The 18,125-nt window shown below is 43.2% G+C and overlaps 1 protein-coding gene across 6 annotated transcripts in view; it reads left to right on the top strand.

Annotated features, from left to right (window-relative positions):
• LOC124875096 (PH and SEC7 domain-containing protein 1-like) overlaps window positions 1-9,692 on the top strand; it is a 152,880-nt gene extending 143,188 nt beyond the window's left edge. For all 6 annotated transcript variants that reach the window (XM_047376930.1, XM_047376928.1, XM_047376929.1 and 3 more), the window contains 2 exons: window positions 3,187-3,330; window positions 3,983-9,692. In XM_047376930.1, the coding sequence (XP_047232886.1) occupies window positions 3,187-3,330; window positions 3,983-4,240 (402 nt within the window). In that variant the 3' untranslated portion in view covers window positions 4,241-9,692. The remainder of the gene's footprint in view (window positions 1-3,186; window positions 3,331-3,982) is intronic.
• The last annotated feature ends 8,433 nt before the right edge of the window (window positions 9,693-18,125 follow it).

Raw genomic sequence — 18,125 nt, 5'->3', positions numbered from 1 at the left:
TCTAACGCTACACCTAGTGGGTAGTATTCTGCTATGGGTAATTCCCCTTCTAGCTGAGAGAAGATGGCAAGTCGCTGTTGCTTCTTCTCCAGAGGGAGGCGCCTGCAGGAAGGCCAGATCGGCTGCAGGGATCAGGCCAGACACACGTGGTCAGGTGCAAGGCAGCCCTCGCAGATGGCATCCAGGTCATAACCCATGATGTAGTAGGTCTGACATGCCAAGCAAAGGCGAAAGGTGCTGCTAGCCATTTTTCTTGCTCTTATTCGGGCACTAGCAGAACTATAGTTTTGCTTGGCCATCTGAAACAACCACCGATCATAACACTTACACCACAGGCCTTTAACACTAGGATTAAGGCATGATAGGAACATTTGTGCTACTATTGTCACCCTTTAGAACAGAATACACCTGTCAGCTTTATGGGGTTGGGACTCATTGTCGAGCGCCTGGTTGCTGGGTTACTCAGGACTCAACCGGGCCAAGTCTGAACGAGAGATGCGAGGCCAGCCCCCAGTGTGCCTACCACCTGTTGGGGGGAACCATGGGGGACAGGTGCTAAGAGGATCGGGGGGCAGTCAAAGGCGGAGATCTCGATGACCCGATCTCCAGATGCCTAAACTGGCTCTAGGGATGTGGAATGTCACATCGGTGGGGGGTTGTGCGGGAGGTCAGAAATAGTGGGGCTCACGTCCACGTACAGCATGGGTTCTTCATCTCTGGAGTGGCGCAGGGAGAGGCGGCAGGCTGGGGTGAGTTTGCTTGTTGCCCCCCAGCTCAGCTGCCTCGTGTTGGGATTTACCCCGGTGGATGAGAGGGTGGCATTCCTGTGCCTTCAGGGTCGGGGAGAGGTCTCTGACTGCTGTTTTTAGCCTACGGGTCGAGCAGCGGTGCGGAGTACCTGGCCTTCTTGGTGCCCTGTCAGGGGTGCTGGACAGTGCCTCTCTCAAGGATTCCATCATTCTGCTGAGGAACTTCAACACCCACATGCGAAATGATAGTGACTCCTGGAGGCATGTGATTGAGAGCACGGATTGTCCAAAATTAACACCAAGTTCAAGCATCAGGGTGTTCATCAATGTACTTGGCACTGGAACACCCTAGGCAGGAGGTTGATGATCAACTTTGTAGTCATATCTTCGGACCTTCGGCCACATGTCTTGAACACTCGGGTGAAGAGAGGGCTTAGCTGTCCATTGATCATCACCTGGTGGTGAGTTGGATCCGCTGGAACATGAGGAAGCCAGACAGTCTTGGCAGGCCCAAGCGTATACTGAGGGTCTGCTGGCCAGGGTTGTATTCAACTCCCACCTCCGGAAGAGCTTTGACCATATTCTGGGGTAGGTTGGAGACATAGAGTTGGAGTGGACTATGTTCTCCACCTATATTGTCGATGGTGCTGCCCGTAGCTGTGGCCATAAGGTCTGCGGTGTCTGTCGTGGTGGCAGTCCTCGATCATTGTGGTGGACACAGGCAGTAAGGGATGCTGTAATGCTGAAGAATGAGTCCAGTTGGTTCTGGTTGGCTTTTTGGACTCCTGAGGCAGCTTATGGGTACCCTGAGGCCAAGTGTGCCATGGCCCAGGCAGTAGCAGAGGCAAGAACTCGGGCCTGGGAGGAGTTCGGTGAGGCCATGGAAAAGAACTACCGGCCTCGAAGCGATTCTGGCACCTCAGAAGTGGGAAGCAGTGTTTTACCAACAATGTCTACAGTGGGGGTGGGGAGCTCCTGACCCCATATAGTCCAGCCAAGGGCCGGAGGAGGTCTGGTTTGGGGACCAGTGGATTTCAGCTCGCCTTTGGGAGGAGTTCGGTGAAGGCATGGAGAAGGACTACCGGCCTCGAAGCGATTCTGGCACCTCAGAAGTGGGAAGCAGTGCTTCACCAACAATGTCTACAGTGGGGGTGGGGAGCTGCTGACCCCATATAGTCCAGCCAACACTGGACTGGCTCTGCACCCTCTGCAGGGTGCTCGAGGGTTCATGGGAGTTTGCATGACCGGTCGGTCCACATGTGTTTTGTGAACCTGGAGAAGGCATCAGCCGTGTCCCTTGTGGTTCCCTGTGGGGAACATTACAGGAGTACGGAGTCGATGGCCCTATATTAGGGGGCATCCGGTCTCTGTACAAGCAGAGCAAGAGTTTGGTTCACATTGCCGGCATTACGTCGGTCCTGTTCCTGGTGCATGTTGGACATGGCTGCCCTTTGTGACCGATCTGGTTCATAACTTTCATGGGCAGGAATTTTAGGCGCAGCCAAGGGCCGGAAGAGGTCTGGTTTGGGGACCAGTGAATTTCAACTCGCCTTTTTGCAAATGACATGGTCCTGCTAGCCCCCTCAAATAGAGGAGTTTAAGTATCTCTGGGTCTTGTTCACGAGTGAGGGGAGAATGGAGTGGCATATTGAAAGACGGACCACTGCGGTAATGAGAATGCTGTGCCAGTCTGTTATGGTGAAGAGAGAGCTGACCCCAAAGGCGAAGCTCTCGATTTACCGGTCGCTCTACGGTCCTACCCTCACGTGTGTGCATGAACTTTGGGTCATGGCCAAAAGAAAGAGATTCCGAATACAAGCAGCTAAATGAGCCTCCTCCGCAGGGTGGTCAGGCACTCCCTTAGAGATAGGATGAGGAGCCATTCAGGAGGAGCTCGGAGTAGAGTCGCTGCTCCTCCATATTGAGAGGAGTCAGCTGTGGTGGCTCAGGCATCTATTTCAGCTTGCCACCTTGACGCCTAATCCTGGGAGGCGTTCCAGGCATATCCCACCAGGAGGAGGCCCAGGGGACAGCTTAGGACACACTGGAGGGACTATGTCTCTCGGCTGGCCTGGAAATGCCTCGGGCTTCCAACAGAGGTGGTGGAGGAGGTGTCTGGGAAGAGGAAAGTCTGGGCGACTCTGCTTAGACCAGTTATTGGATAGATGGAAGACGACAAGCACGAGTACGACAAAGAACGAGTACAGTTTTCTGTTGCTTAAGAATCCAAAGTTATCCTGAACAGAGTTTTGGCAGCACTGCTTTTTAATCCACAATCTAAGTTCTACTCAGATTCTGAATGTTGTTGCCTAAACTTTTTTTGCCATTGAAAACAATTATGAAAAACATATGAAGGAACTATCTAAATTCAAATGAGCAGATGCTTATGTTTGCCTTCACAGCTGAAATGTTTTTTGTTTTGACCTTGTGCTTTTAGGAGGAGCAGATGAGATCTCATGAAGCTCGGTTCAGGGCCATCTCAACCGAGCTTGCCGAACTGCGCTCTTTTCCTCCTGACCGCAAAGTCAAAGGACGGGAGCTGGAAGAGTACCGGCAGCGAGATGAGTATCTGGACTTTGAGGTAGATAATGTTCTGTAGAGGACCTTTTAAAGTCAGTGAGTAAAAGCTTTAAAAGGCAATGTTGCATATTTTCTTTACTCAAATTCATAAATGATATTTGTAGAGTACAATAGTAATAGTTCTGGTCTGGCAGAGGTACCATCGGCCTCTTAGCTGCTTCTCAATTAATCTTGCATCCCCACAGAATGATGCTGCCACCACGTTTCACCCTGTTCATGGTGTTTAGCGTTAATGTGAAGGGTTTTACATGTAGAGCAATAAGATCAGTTTTAGTCTCATCTAACTAAACACCTTCTTTGATGTGTTCTGATACATCTAAATAATAATCATTAGTGTTATTAGAGAAAAGGGGGCCGAATACTAATGCATGAAACAGTATTCAAATTTTGTTTGTAAAGAAATGTTTCCCGTTGTACCGTTAAAAATGTTCCTTCCAATTCACAATTGTTCTCCACTCTGTATAGATCTATCGCCTAAAGGTTTTAGGTTGTAATGTTACAAATTTGAAAACATTCAAATGATATGAATACTTCTGATGAGACTCAATTTATGGGTAATCAATGTCTCACTTGTATTAATTATGAAAGTACTGTAGGTTTGGATTATCAGAGAAAGATTCACTTTTAAGTTCTCCTCTTTCACACTTTCACAGAAAACACGGTATGGGACATACATCATGCTGCTGCGGGCCAAGATCCGAAGTGGTGAGGAGGACTTGTCTGTGTTTGAGTCCCTGCTTCTCGAGGACAACAGCCTGCAGAGGGCACATTCCAGCCCCACACTGCAGGACAGCAGCCAGGCCAGTCAGGCCAGCAGCAGCAGGGGAAATAGCAGCAAAGCCAGCGGCTGTAGCAGCAAGCCTCGACAGGAAGGCCAGAGACATAGCTACAGACAGGCTGTCAAGAAGTGAAGCACGGCAGGGGCGCCGGGAGCGGCATGATGTCGCACTGCCAGCGGACGGCTGTCTCCCAGCAAAGGCTTTTATTTGAGATCCAGGAGGGTTAGGAGCTCTGCTTGAAGGGGGAGCAGGAGTGTGGGTTTTATCCCACACCCTCCCACAATCATGATGCCCCACCTGGCACCCCAGTCTTCTCGTGTAACCTGAGAAGGTGCAGATCCAGCGAGGATATTGGTGCAGGAGGTGGGGGGAACAGCTGTGAGGTCAGAGATGTGCAAAGAGGAGGTGTCTTTGAGAATGAATGCTGGATGCAGCAGCAGTGGATGGCACAGTTCCTTAAAAAGGCTGCTTCCAGATCAAGTGGGACACCACAGGGACCTACATCCAGCATCCTTTCCTTTCTCCCGCCTTTCTTCTTTCAGGGCACCTTTCCAGCCACATCCTCACACTTTTTCTTGATGTTTCACGCTGTTAGGGACCAAACATGTTTACACTCTTTGAGATCACATTCTAGATGAGTAAGGATTTGATTATAGTTGAACCTTCACCACCAGTCTGATGTGAAGCACTGTAATAGACTTTTAAAACATCACAACGTTTTTGGAGCCTCTAGATTCCAGCTCCTTATTTCTGTTTATGCCACATCCTCACGATGTGTTCACATTCCACATACAAGTTGAGAATCATAGTTTTTAGCTCCAGTGAGGGTGGTGTGAACTTCAGTCAGTATTGCTGCAGCGTATGCCATGATGAGACAACACGGCTGCTCGTTTTTTCTGTCCAGTTAAGGCCAACATCCACAGACGTACGCGGTGCTCCTTTTGTGCAGCTACAAAACTGCATCTCATGGAAAGAGAGATGTTCTTTTTCCGCTCTACTTGAACATATCTTTTTTCCTGGTTGCTTTTGCTTCTGTCCAGTGACGTGCTTCAGTTCTCTTTCTTGGGCAAATGTTTGTTTTTTTCCAGCTGTGATACGCATGCCTGCATCCAGCACAGCTTCTCTTAGGGCTTTGACTACTTAGACATAAATAGAAAAAAAGAGTGTCCAAATTTCTCTCTGGGGCTGTTCTATCATTTTCCTACCTGTGCCATACCCTACACGTGTAACTTCCTGTCTGTACCGCTCATTTTCAAGACGACACTCACCGGGCAGACCCTGAATGTTGATATTTTTAAAGTATTTTTCAGTCATCTGTTGTTGTTGAACCCTCCCCCTTCTGTGTATGAGCATATGGTCAAATATGATAAAGGAATCATGTTATCCAGAATGTGTTGTACAGCATATAATGCACCTGCTTATATTGTAGGATATATGACAGTATATTTGCAATATATCCAGTACACTATTGTGAAAATGCATTAGGAGCAAACAGAAAATAACTTGCCAGTCCCAAACGGACTGAATGATAATCATGTGATTTTGTTTTTTTTTTATAATAAAGTATTTAGCAAAGCCTATCACAGGTTAGAAAGGTTATTCTTGACAGGTTACATTGATTTAATCAGTTGCATTAGAAAGCTTTCCAAAGCTGAAACCTATTAGCATGATTTCATTTGAATTGGGGCTGAGAATGATAGGAAATATGCATGAAAAGAGCAAGGAATATAAAGAATTGACTGAAAATGAAAGAACAGGAAAGATGATATGACAAAGAAGTTTTGGAATATGTTATGGGTAGAATTATCTGGGTATTATTTAGTAGCCATAGACACCTCATAGCATACAGGTGTTTGTCAATAAAGTAAAATAATCGAAAAGTTTATTTATTTCAGTAATTCAATTTACAAAGTGAAACTCATAGATTTGTTATAGACAGAGGGATATATATAAATGTTAGTGATTTTTACTTTCAGCTAATAAAGTTTATTGTCTCATTTCCATATTAATGGAAAGTTGATTGGAAGGAAAAGCGTGGTAGAAAATTATTTTTATACACAAAATGTCAGCCTGCAGAACAGTTTGTCCATGTTTTGTGAGATATACGCACTAAGTACATGGTCAGGGCTCCTTTTGCGTGAATTACTGCATCTGTTCAGTGTGATATAGAGTGGGTCAGCCTGTGGCACTGCTAAGATGTTAAGAAAGCCCAGGTTGTCTTTCACGGTGTCCTTCACTTCGTCTGTATTGTTGGTTCTGGTGTCTCTGATCTTCCTCCTGACAATGCTTCATAGATTCTCTGTGAGGTTTAAGTCAGGGCAGTTTGCTGGCCAATCAAACACAGTGATACCATGGTTTATTAAAGCAGATTTGGGCCCTTTTGGCAGTGTGAGCAGGTGTTTAGTCTTGTCCATAGAGGAAAACATGAAACATTACTGCATGAAGCTATCTAAAATGTCCTGGAAGATGGCTTAGCTGACTGGACATGATAAAACATAGTGGACCAACAGCAGCAGATGGCAAGGCTCCCCAAATTATCACTGGGCATGGAAACTTCACACTGGCCAAGCATCTTGGATGTGCCTCCGTAATTGTATTTCAAATTCTGCGCCCACGATTTTGAAATGAAATGTTTTTGTTGAAAAAGCATTTAACGTTTGGTCACTCTGCAAAAGTCCAAGCTTTTTCCTCATTAGTCCAGGTACGATGGTTCTTTGCTGGTTCAGGAGGCGCTCAACACTGTGTTAGAGACACATTTCCTGGTTATGTCTGTGTATGGTGGGTCTTAAAGCAGCTTTTGTCTCCCAATGTTTTTCCCTCTACTCAACTTTCTATTAATAAACTTAGATACACCACAGGCAGCTTTTTTATGAGTGACTTAACCCCCTTGTGGAGGGTCAAGTCAGCTGCCTTCCCCATGATTGTGTTGGCCATAAAATATGTATATTAAAAACCCTTTGTTTCCTGGTCTGATGTAATATTCAAATTATCTGAGAAACTGAATTTCCGGTTTTCGTTAGCTGTAAGCTATATTGAAAATTACCAGAAAACCAGGCTTGAAATATACTACTCTGTATGTACTGAATCTATGCAATATGAGTTTCACTTTTTACTTGAGTTTTCAAAATAAATGTACTTCTGAAGATATTCTGATTTATTGAGATACAGCTGTAGTTGATGCACAGCCATTTTCTACTCAGGCTTTTGAGCAGCTGCAGTGCCAGCGTCCAACCAGCAGGGAGAGCTGTCAGCTTTCACTTGTAAATTTGTTTTCAGCCATAATCACACCTACTGCACCTGCAGTGAATATGCACAGCATCTCCCACTTACCTGAGGAAGGGGATGGGGACCGCAGGGCTACACAACGCACAGGACCTGTTTGGAAGCTGCAGTGCATGCTGGACTGTGCTGGATGCTTCAAGGAACTTCAAGGCGCTTTGGTTTTGTTTGTACAGCTTCCATCCAGCATCAGTTCCATAAAGCATGAGTTATATCAGAGTGTACAGTTTCTAAAATGAATGAATTAGTATTCAGGCTTCAGCACTGCACGGTGTTATTGTCTCAGTAACGTTTCTGTTGCAGTGCGGCTTTTTATCACCTGTAACCATTAAACAACAATTCATCATTTCCAAGTTTTGCTTTTGACGATTTATGTCTTCTTTGTCTTGACTGACATTAAAATAGAAAGACAATGTGATGGTTGTTTTTCCTGTTATGGAAGTCACAGTACTTAATCAGTTTAACAGAAAATGTTTGTAAATAATGGCTGCTTTGTAATCATTCTCCATCATATTTTTGGCTGCAAGCACCATTATCTTATTGCTTAACTCTGCAGTTGTGGCAAAACTGTTAGAAATATCAAAAAATAAAGATCTCAGAATTACCTAGCTACAAAAGCCAACAACAGCCTGATTTACTCTGACATTTTACCCTATCGTAACAATGCAGCTGCAGCTTGATTCTGCTGTTTCAATTGTAAAGGTTACCAACACAAGGTATACTAAAAAAATCTTTCTAAGTTTTATTTAAATTTTGTTAGCTGTGTAGTTATCATGAGATGGTTTTTGCAATTTCTAATTCACAGCAGCAAAAAGGGGTTTGGCCCTATCGTTGATTAAATATTGCTAACAACTAAATAAACAAACAAACAATAAATATAAACAGCAACCTTTTGTTAGTTTTTATCTGTCCATGACTTCTGTTTTATCTTTAATTGGACAAAAATCCTATTGTTACACATTTTTATTTGGTTTCTGGAGATTAACTAAATTTTTGAACCACAGCATTTTCCTGCTTTTCCTTTCCATGTTTAACTTGATGAATTTGATCTAAATTGATGTGCTATATAAAACATCACCTCACTGTGTTTTATATAGCTATCAGCCTGCATGCAAAAGGAAAACTAACAGTTCCCATCACCCTGAACACACCATCCCCATAGTCTTGGCAGCATCATGCTGCGAGTGACATTTTCTCCAGTAAGGACAGTTCATGTGATAATGGATGGAGTTAAATACTGGTCAGTACTGAAAGAAAACCTGTTAGAGGCTGCCAAAACTTGAGAATGGGGTGGAGGTCCACCTTCCAGCAGGACAACAACCCCAGACATCCAGCCAGAGTCAGAGCTGTCAGAATCTTGACGTTTAAGCTACTAGTGATATACACCAAAAGATTTGCAGCTGTGATTGCTAGAAGAGGTGGAAGTATTGATTAAGGGGGGCAATTTTGGATTATAATTTGTAAAAATTTTGAAAACCATGTATGCCTTTTCTTTCACTTCATAATCATGCACTAAATTGTTTTGGTGTATCATAAAAAATCTCAATTTAATTTTGGTGATTGCAATATGATAAAATGTGAAAAGGTTCAAAGCAAGGGACAGTAACATCAATTAATAAATATCCCCAAACGAAGGGATCAAACCTTAAACAAAGTAACAACTAGTGCATTACATCTAAGCTTGTACATGTACCTGGAACAATTATTAAGAAAACTATCCAGAATTTGTTGTGATACATTAACTGTTTTGAATTAAACTAAAAAGTCAGCAATGAATGAAACAGAAAGCAGCAGCTTAAAACAATTTGTGAAAGTTACAGTTGCAGGATCCAGCTATTAAAGAAGCAGTCCACGCCTGCAACTGCAGTATTTCAGGGTGAACTGTCTTTTAAATGTTTCCATCACTCATAATTTCAGAATGTAAATGAAGCATGTTCATATGGCCTGCTTTTGTTTATATTAGAGCATTGAATGAAGAATTCATACTTTAGGTAGGTCAACGTGATTTACTGTCTTCAAGCTCATGCTCACATTTATTTTTTTCTATCGACAAAGGAAATAGCTATATTTATTGCTGTTCTACGATGTCGTGTTTTAGAGGTTCCGAAAAATCTTTTTACATGTAAGGTTCTGAACCGTCTCAGTGTGTTTCTAGACTGGTGCAGGTAAGACAATGTTCTTTTTATGCTAAAACAGTGAGCTAAATGTGTCACTGCCTTGTTCAGTCTCACCAAGCAAATGTTGTTTGTGAGCTTCTCATTTTTGGGAATTCTAGAGGATAAAAATAAAAGTGTTTGTAAAGGTCGTTTGTGTCTTGACCTTATTGTGTGGAACCTTATAGAACATTTAACCAGTTCTTTTCTAAACTACATGGATCCTATGCAGTCTAGAAAGAATGGATTATAGAATATAAATGTTTCCACTTTTTTCCTTTTTCATTTTCTAAAGGAAAACATATGTAGCTAATTGTGCTAAGATATACAGTAGTTGCTACACCGATTTATATTTAACTGACATGCTTTATATGTATTTATCACACCATGATTTTAACATTTTATCATCTGTATTTTGATTTTTTACCTACTGACCACATGCATACACAAACAGAACATTTAAGGCAGACAATTTCCATATTTTTGTGGACTTTAAATCTAGGTTGAACTGGACCGGTGTTTCTGTTTCCTGTGACAACAGAATAAAGTTCACAAAATATGCTTTAAAGAGCTGCAATAAGTCTAGGATACTCCATTTCTGATTAGACAAGTCCACTAGTTGTAGATTTTGAAATATAGCTGATCAAAGTGAGAGTAGATGCCAAAATTGTAGTGACATAGCACTAGAACACCCTGAAAATATTTAGTGAATTTCAACATTGTGTTGCTTCCTGATTCGCTACAGTTAGGACCCAACAGCTATTCAGTACTTTTAAAGTTTATATTTTGTACCTAAATTTCCAAAATGATATAAAAACTATAGAAAAAAATATCTAGCAATCTAAGTCTGAAAATATCTGGAATTGTAAAATGAGAAATGGGTAGTAGCCTTAAAATTACTTTACTTTCGTAAAAAAAAAAAAAATAACAAAATTACATAAAAAGCTCAGGCCTGCATTTATGTGCAACAGAGGATACCACATTATTTATAACAGCAAGGGTGACCAACGTACAGTATGATAGAAATGAATGAAATGACAAACACATGACAAAGTATAAAAGGTAAAACTAAGCACAAACACAAGCAAGCCACTAAACGTTAATAAAAATAAATAAACTAGTAAAAAAATGCAACAGGGAGTGAATAAAATCCAGTCACAGTCCACATCTGAGACAGGTTTACAGGCCAGAGAGTAAGTGTTTTTTAACAAGTTTTAAAAACATCAAGTGAAAGAGCCAGACTGAAGAGCAAAGACAAACTAGAAAATTTCGGAAGAAATTTAGACGGGGCCTGCCTCTTGGTGCGTGCTTCTTGGACCGCAGCTTGCTATTTAAAATTCATTGTCTATGCTATTATCAGTTTTAAAAAATTACTAGTAACTCTGGAAGACTGAGGCTTTTATTTTGACATTTTCAGTAAGCCTCATTTTAAAAAGCCAACACTGGGTGAGTTCCAACATTAGTGTGAAGCCCAGTCCTGAAATTATCTATTGTTTAAAATGCAAAGGCTTTTATTTTGCTCTCCTATGCATTGCTATGGCAGGCCCCAATTAAACTGGGTGTTGAAACAGCAGTACATGCACAAAATGGCCACCATGTAGTTGCCTCCTATGAAGATGGTCAAAGGGTTAGGGGTGGGGTCATGTTTAAGCCGTAGAAATGAATGAAAATCAATGGAAGTCAATGAAAGTCCTTAAAAAGATAGATGGATGTGTGTGTGTGTGTGTGTGTGTGTGTGTGTGTTTGTCTGTGTGTGTGTGTGGGTGGGTGTGTGTGTGTGTGTCCCGCTGGAAAAGAGTTAGTGGTAGGGTCATGTTTAAGCCATAGACATGAAGACAATAAAGGGAATTCCTCACAAAGATATTAATCCATGTATGTGTGTGTGTGTGTGTGCTTGTCTGTGTGTGTGTGGGTGTGTGTGTGTGTGGGTGTGTGTGTGTGTGTGTGGGTGTGTGTGTGTGTGGGTGTGTGTGTGTGTGTGTGGGTGTATGTGTGTGTGTGTGTGGGCGTGTGTCCCAGTGTGAGACACAGAGAGGCAGAAAGAAAGACAGAATCCCATCCAGACATATACAGTAGGAGATACACAGAGCTATAAATAAAACAGTGAGGAATGAATCAGCCAATCAGCAAAGAGCGTCAGTGTAACGTGACCCCTGCTGTTTCTCACTCACGCAGCACCTCAGTCTCTGTCTCCCCTGGTCTAGGCTTTATAACATGGAGGCGCATGCTCCCGAACAACTGGCCATAACTCTGAAACCGTAGGGGCGATCGATGTCATTCTTGGACCGTTTTTATCAGAACGGACAGGGGAACATTAATATTCATCCTTTATTTTTGAAAAGATAATAATAAAGACACAACACTGGGTGAAAAGAGGAGGGAAATGGAGAAAAAGACAAAAATGCCTGAACATGCTCCCGAACAAAGTCTAATATCTCGGAAACAGTACATGGTATTTGAAATGTTTTTAAACTGTGGGCGACAGCTATCCCTCGTTCCCAATCTTGGAGATTTTCATAGCTCTATGTCATTCACAGTATAAAATAGGATGATGGAAAGAAATGCTGTCACTCATGGATTACTGGTCAAACTGTCATTGAAAATACATGGGAGAAGGCCTACAGAATTCCTGTGAGTCTTGGCGATCGAGGGTGTTTTGACAGAAATCTATGAGACTTAGAACAATTTTGAAGTTATTGTGTGAAAGCAGAGGCCCGGCCCTACAATCTGACCTAAAATTGTGACTGTAGAGGGAAATATGTGGCCGTGATGGCCAGTTGAAACTACTTTTTCCTGGAAAAATCCCCTCTTTCTACACTCTAGTAACTGCCATCTCCACTGTTACAAGTGTGATTTTCTCGCAAACCTTGTGTCGCTTGGAGTCTAATTTTAGCGAAACCGTAGCAGTTATCAACAAACCGTTTCCACTTCTGAAGAACCGGCGGATTTTTCTACAAACTGAAAGTCAAACTGTGTTTCTAGGTGAAAGTATGGCGATACAGTAGAGCCTCAAAAACAGTGAATTTTGAGGATTCCTTCGCCCCTGACTCCATTCATTCCTATGGGGATTTTGGGGGGGTGGTTTTTCGTAAATTACGTCGCCATGGTAACTCGAAACGCCAATAAAAGTAATAGCACACCTCCCGGGACCGAGCCGGACGTTTTGATATATATATTGTGGGGGTGCGCGCTGCGGTTCGGTCCGCATTAAAGTGGATAGGTTTTGACCAGGTGAATAATAATAGTTGCCTGCCATAGCAATACAATGCACTGCTCTCCTATGCATTGCATGGGAGGCCCCAATCATTCTCCAGTTTAGGGGCCGCATCAGAAAGATTTCTGTCACCTATCAGTTTATATCGCCTCTTTGCTAAGTTTTGTCATAATCAGCCTGTGTTTGGGGTTTTGAGTTTGTGTTTTGTTTACTTTCTCTGTTCTGCCATGTTCTTCACTTGCTTTATTTCAGTTCATTCAGGTTTAATAGATTCATTCTGGTGATTAGGTTTTTGTTACTTCCCTAGATGCCCATGTTAGATCTTTTGGTTTGTAATTCTTTGTAGATCTTGATCTTCCCTGTTTATGTTCTTTTGGTAGTCTCATTGTTTACTTATTTCACTTGATTACAATTTTTTCTGTTACCTCCCTGGACTCCTACCTCATCTGTGTTAATTAGTCACTCTCCCTCAATTAGCTTCAGTCTCTGTTCCACCAGCTGATCATTATTCCCCTCTGATTGACTCCCTGTGTTCATTGGTCCATTCTCCACCCTACCTCAGTATCTGCTTTTATATAAATGAAGGTTGGTGCAGAGACATAAAAGTGCTAGGAAAAACATGTAGTCCGGATCTGGAGTCATTTTCCATAATCTGTAAACCGTTTTATTCACCGAGAGAGTTTTCCTCGTTTATAATAATCGGCTCAAATTTTCCACCGCATGGCTGCACTTCTGCCGCGGAAAAACATCTTGCTGAGCTGATTACAGACGTGGAGAAAAAATACACTGACTCTTTCATCATAATACTGGGAGATTTTAACAGAGCAAACCTCTCCCATAAACTCCCCAAATACAGACAGCATATTAAGTGTCCCACCAGAGACAAAAACACACTGGACCATTGTTACACAGCTTTAAAGGACTCATATCATGCTGTTACCAGGGCTGCTCTGGGTTTTTCGGATCATTATCTAATCCACCTCATCCCAACCTACAGACAGAGACTAAGAGCTTCTAAACCCAAGGTTCACACTTTTAAGAAGTGGACTGAGGAATCAAAGCAGACGCTACAGGCCTGCTTTGATTGCACAGACTGGACTGTTTTTGAAACTTCAGCCACCGACCTAAACCAACTAACTGATGTGGTGACATCATACATCAGTTTCTGTGAGGATATGTGTGTGCAGACCAAGACCTTCTGCACCTTTGGGAACAACAAGCCATGGTTTACTCCACACCTCAGGAATCTGCGCAGGGAAAAGGAAGAAGCTCACAGCAGTGGAGATTGGGCGTGGTACAGGCAGGCCAGGAACAAACTAACAAAAGAGATCAAAGCAGCTAAGAGAAGCTACAGTGAGAAGCTTAAGAACAGCCTTTCTACTGGTGACACTTCAGCTGTATGGACCGGTCTGAGAAACCTGACTGTCAATAAGAGCCCTTCCACCCATCCTGAACAGAGTCGTCTCCTGGCCAACCGTCTGAATGGCTTCTACTGCAGACATGACAAGAAGCCATTCACACCTCAAATCATCTCCTCCACATTCAGGAACAAGTTCTTCCCACAAAGCTACCAACCCCCTACCTTCAGATCCTCTGCCTGCACTAAAGATCTCCGAGGAAGATGTAAACAGGTTCTTTCAGCGCATGAAAACAAAGAAAGCTGAAGGACCTGATAACGTCTCCCCATCATGCCTGAAAGCCTGTGCAAATCAACTCGCTCTGATCTTCACAAGGATCTTCAACAAATCACTGGAGAAATGTGAGGTCCCCTCCTGCCTCAAACGATCCACCATCATCCCGGTTCCCAAGAAACCCACCATTGTAGGATTAAATGACTACAGGCCTGTAGCCCTGACGTCTGTGGTCATGAAATCCTTTGGTGTTGAAGCACCTGAAAGACATCACAGGCCCCCTGCTGGACCCCCTGCAGTTTGCTTACCGAGCAAACAGGTCGGCAGATGATGCTGTTAACATAGGTCTACACTTCATCCTGCAACACCTCGACCACCCAGGGACGTACGCCAGGATCCTGTTTGTAGACTTCAGCTCGGCCTTCAACACCATCATACCAGACATCCTCCACCAGAAGCTCACACAGCTCAACGTCCCAGCCTCCACCTGTCAGGGGATCAACAGCTTCCTGACGGACCGACAGCAGCATGTGAGACTGGGGAGCATCTGCTCCCGATCCAGATCAATAAGTACTGGTGCCCCCCAGGGGTGTGTTCTATCTCCACTCCTCTTCTCTCTGTACACAAATGACTGCACCTCATCAGACTCGTCCGTGTAACTCCTTAAGTTTGCAGATGACACCACTGTCATTGGACTGATCCAGGACGGTGATGAGTCTGCATACAGACAGGAGGTGGATCGGCTGGTACACTGGTGCGGTCAGAACTACCTTGAACTCAACCCACTCAAGACTGTGGAAATGGTGGTGGACTTTCGGAGAACACCACCACCATACACCCCCCTCACCATCCTCAACAACACTGTATCGGCCGTGGACCACTTCAGGTTCTTAGGAACCACCATCTCTGAGGACCTGAGATGGTCTTCACACATAGACACTGTTCGAAAGAAGGCCCAGCAGAGACTGTACTTCCTGAGGCAACTCAAGAAGTTCAACCTTCCACAGGAGCTGCTGGTCATCTTCTACACTGCCATCATTCAGTCTGTCCTGTCTTCATCCATCTCAGTGTGGTTTGGCTCATCCACAAAACAGGACAGCTCCAGACTGCAACGAATAATCAGGACTGCAGAGAGAATAATCAGGGCTGACCTTCCCTCCATCCAGGACTTATACAGGTCTAGGGTCAAGAAAAGAGCTGCTAAAATCTCTGCAGACCCCACACAACCTGCACATAAACTGTTTAGAGTTTTACCTTCAGGCCGCCGCTACAAAGCACTGTTCACTAAAACCAGCCGCCACAGAGACAGTTTCTTCCCCCAGGCTGTTTCTCTGTTGAACATTCAATAAAGTACAAAACAACAGCATACAGATGTTGCAAATGCACCCTTTTATTATATATGTGTATATTTGTATATATATGTATATTCTGTAATACAAAAACAAACCAAAGAGCAAAGTGTACCGGAGTCAAATTCCTTGTTTGTATGTACGAACTTGGCAATAAAGCTGATTCTGATTCTGATTTATACTCTCTGGTTTCATTATTATCCACTGGTTCCTTCTGTATACTTCACTGTTTTTTCTACCTGGCTTCATGTCCATTTCCCAGTCTGTGCTACCTTTGTAAGTCTTTTTTCAGTTTATTATTATTATTCCAAGCGCTGTTCTTCACGTTGGTCTGACAAGAACACAACATATTATGACAGGTTTCTGATGACGGTTTTCTCATATGATGCCAGGGAGGAAATATCAATACAAGGGGACCCCCTGGTGCTACTAGGTTTACGCAACCTGGCGTGTGTCTTGTTCTCATCAAAGTAAAGAAAAATCGTGAACATCCAATGCCTAATGTCAATAGGACAGACAAGGATTGGATTGACAGAGCCCTCACAAAAGTGATTCAAAGGAAAATACACCTGACAGTCATCTGCATTAAAATTAAAATAAATGGTGCGTCTTTGGAAAATAGCACCAAGTGGCAGCTAATACCATAGAAAAAGGAGAGGTTCCTGAAAGGAGCCTGGTGGGGCCCTTGTGGAAACTATTAGAAATATCTGTCTCTGGGCAAGATTTACAAAATGTTTGTTCCTCTAAAAAACTAACAGCATGCGCAAAAACGTGCAGCGGGATTTCACTGACGTGCATTGAGATCAAAAGTATGGCAAACCGTTACGGTAAAAAATAATCTGTGCATTAACATGTTCTGAAAAATACGTTACTCCATCACAACTGTGAGCAGAGACAGAAACTCCAACATACAGAAGCATAGAGTGAACACAGCATAAGCTGCTGTACCCGCCCCACACAATCATATTTTCCAGTCACACATGTATTCCTTTCTCTGGAGTGTCTTCTTCTTTGCTAAGTAAAGAGTAGAGGACCTGACATGACTTTAAACACTAAGTGATGTTTTGGAGGTCAGACAGTGTAAGACCTGACAGTACAGAGTACTGCGGGTGGTACGCAGCTGTGCGATGGAGCTTGATCCCCAAGTTCTCTGCCAGTGCGGTCCACAACTCAGATGTGAACTGGGAACCCCTGTTGGAAGTCACATCCAGAGGCACACAAAACCAATTCAGTTCAATTCAATTTTATTTATATAGCACCAACACACAACACATTACAACACATGTCATCTTAAGGAACTGTACAAAGTCAGGTACATACATTACAATTAATCCTAACTGCCAAACATTGCAGTCAGATTCAGTTTAATATTCAAATTGGTTAAAAAGTTTTTCTATCTAAGGAAGCCCAGCAGATTGCATCCAGACAGTGACTTGCAGCCTTCACTCCTCCTTGATGAGCATGTAGAAGCAGTGGACAGTCACTGGCGTTAACTATGCAGCAACCCCTCATACTGAGTATGCATGCAGCGACAGTGGAAAGGAAACCACAGGAAGAAACCTCCAGCAGCACAACCGACTAGGGGTTTGAGAGAACAGAGCAGAGACAGGTGCCGCTACCACGCTGACCAAGGTTCAGAAACCTTCGCCATTGCAAAAGTCAGAGGCTTGTGGTCAACAAAAGCAGTAAAGTCCCGGCAGGAACCGAAAATGACGTGTCGCAAGAAAAAAAGGCAAAGAGTTCCCTGTCAAATGTACCTTAAGTTTCCTGCTGAAAAAGGCAAGGGGCTGCCAGGCACCCTTCACCCACTTGTCGCACACGGCACCGACTGCATAATCAGAGGCATCAGTAGTGAAGGTAACAGGAGCCGTTGGGGATGAGTGGGACAAAAGCTCAAGAATCAAGAACTCAACAGCTGGCAAACCGAATCGACATTTGACCAGATTCATGATCAAATCGTGCCCACTGAGTCGAACAAACAGTGGGTGGAGGTGCACCATGTGCTCTGCAACGGGGAGGCTAGCCACTAGTATGTCATCCAAACAGACAAACAAAAATCTCTTCTGCATATCCTTTTAATATATGAAATGCTTAAAGAGGACGATGTCTGTAACATCTCCACTGTATATTCTTTTAATATATGTAATACTTAAAACAGAGGGATTAATAATAATAATAATTCATCATGCCTTTCATTATGCCACATTTCAAACATTGTTTGCAAACATTTTGAAAGGAAACAGCTTTGCCTGAAAACCTAAATTCCTGATCCAACTTGAAGGTGTCCTATTCATCATAGCTTAGTTTTGATCTATACATATTAATAAAAATAAATCCTATACTTTGAAAAACTGAAGTGAGGCAGGTTTTGTTATAATCTGCCTGTGTTGA

This window comes from Girardinichthys multiradiatus, chromosome 10, assembly GCF_021462225.1.
Source record: "Girardinichthys multiradiatus isolate DD_20200921_A chromosome 10, DD_fGirMul_XY1, whole genome shotgun sequence".
NCBI lineage: Eukaryota > Metazoa > Chordata > Actinopteri > Cyprinodontiformes > Goodeidae > Girardinichthys > Girardinichthys multiradiatus.
Note: the sequence above shows the minus strand (reverse complement) of the source record. Positions and strands in the feature narration are given on the sequence as shown.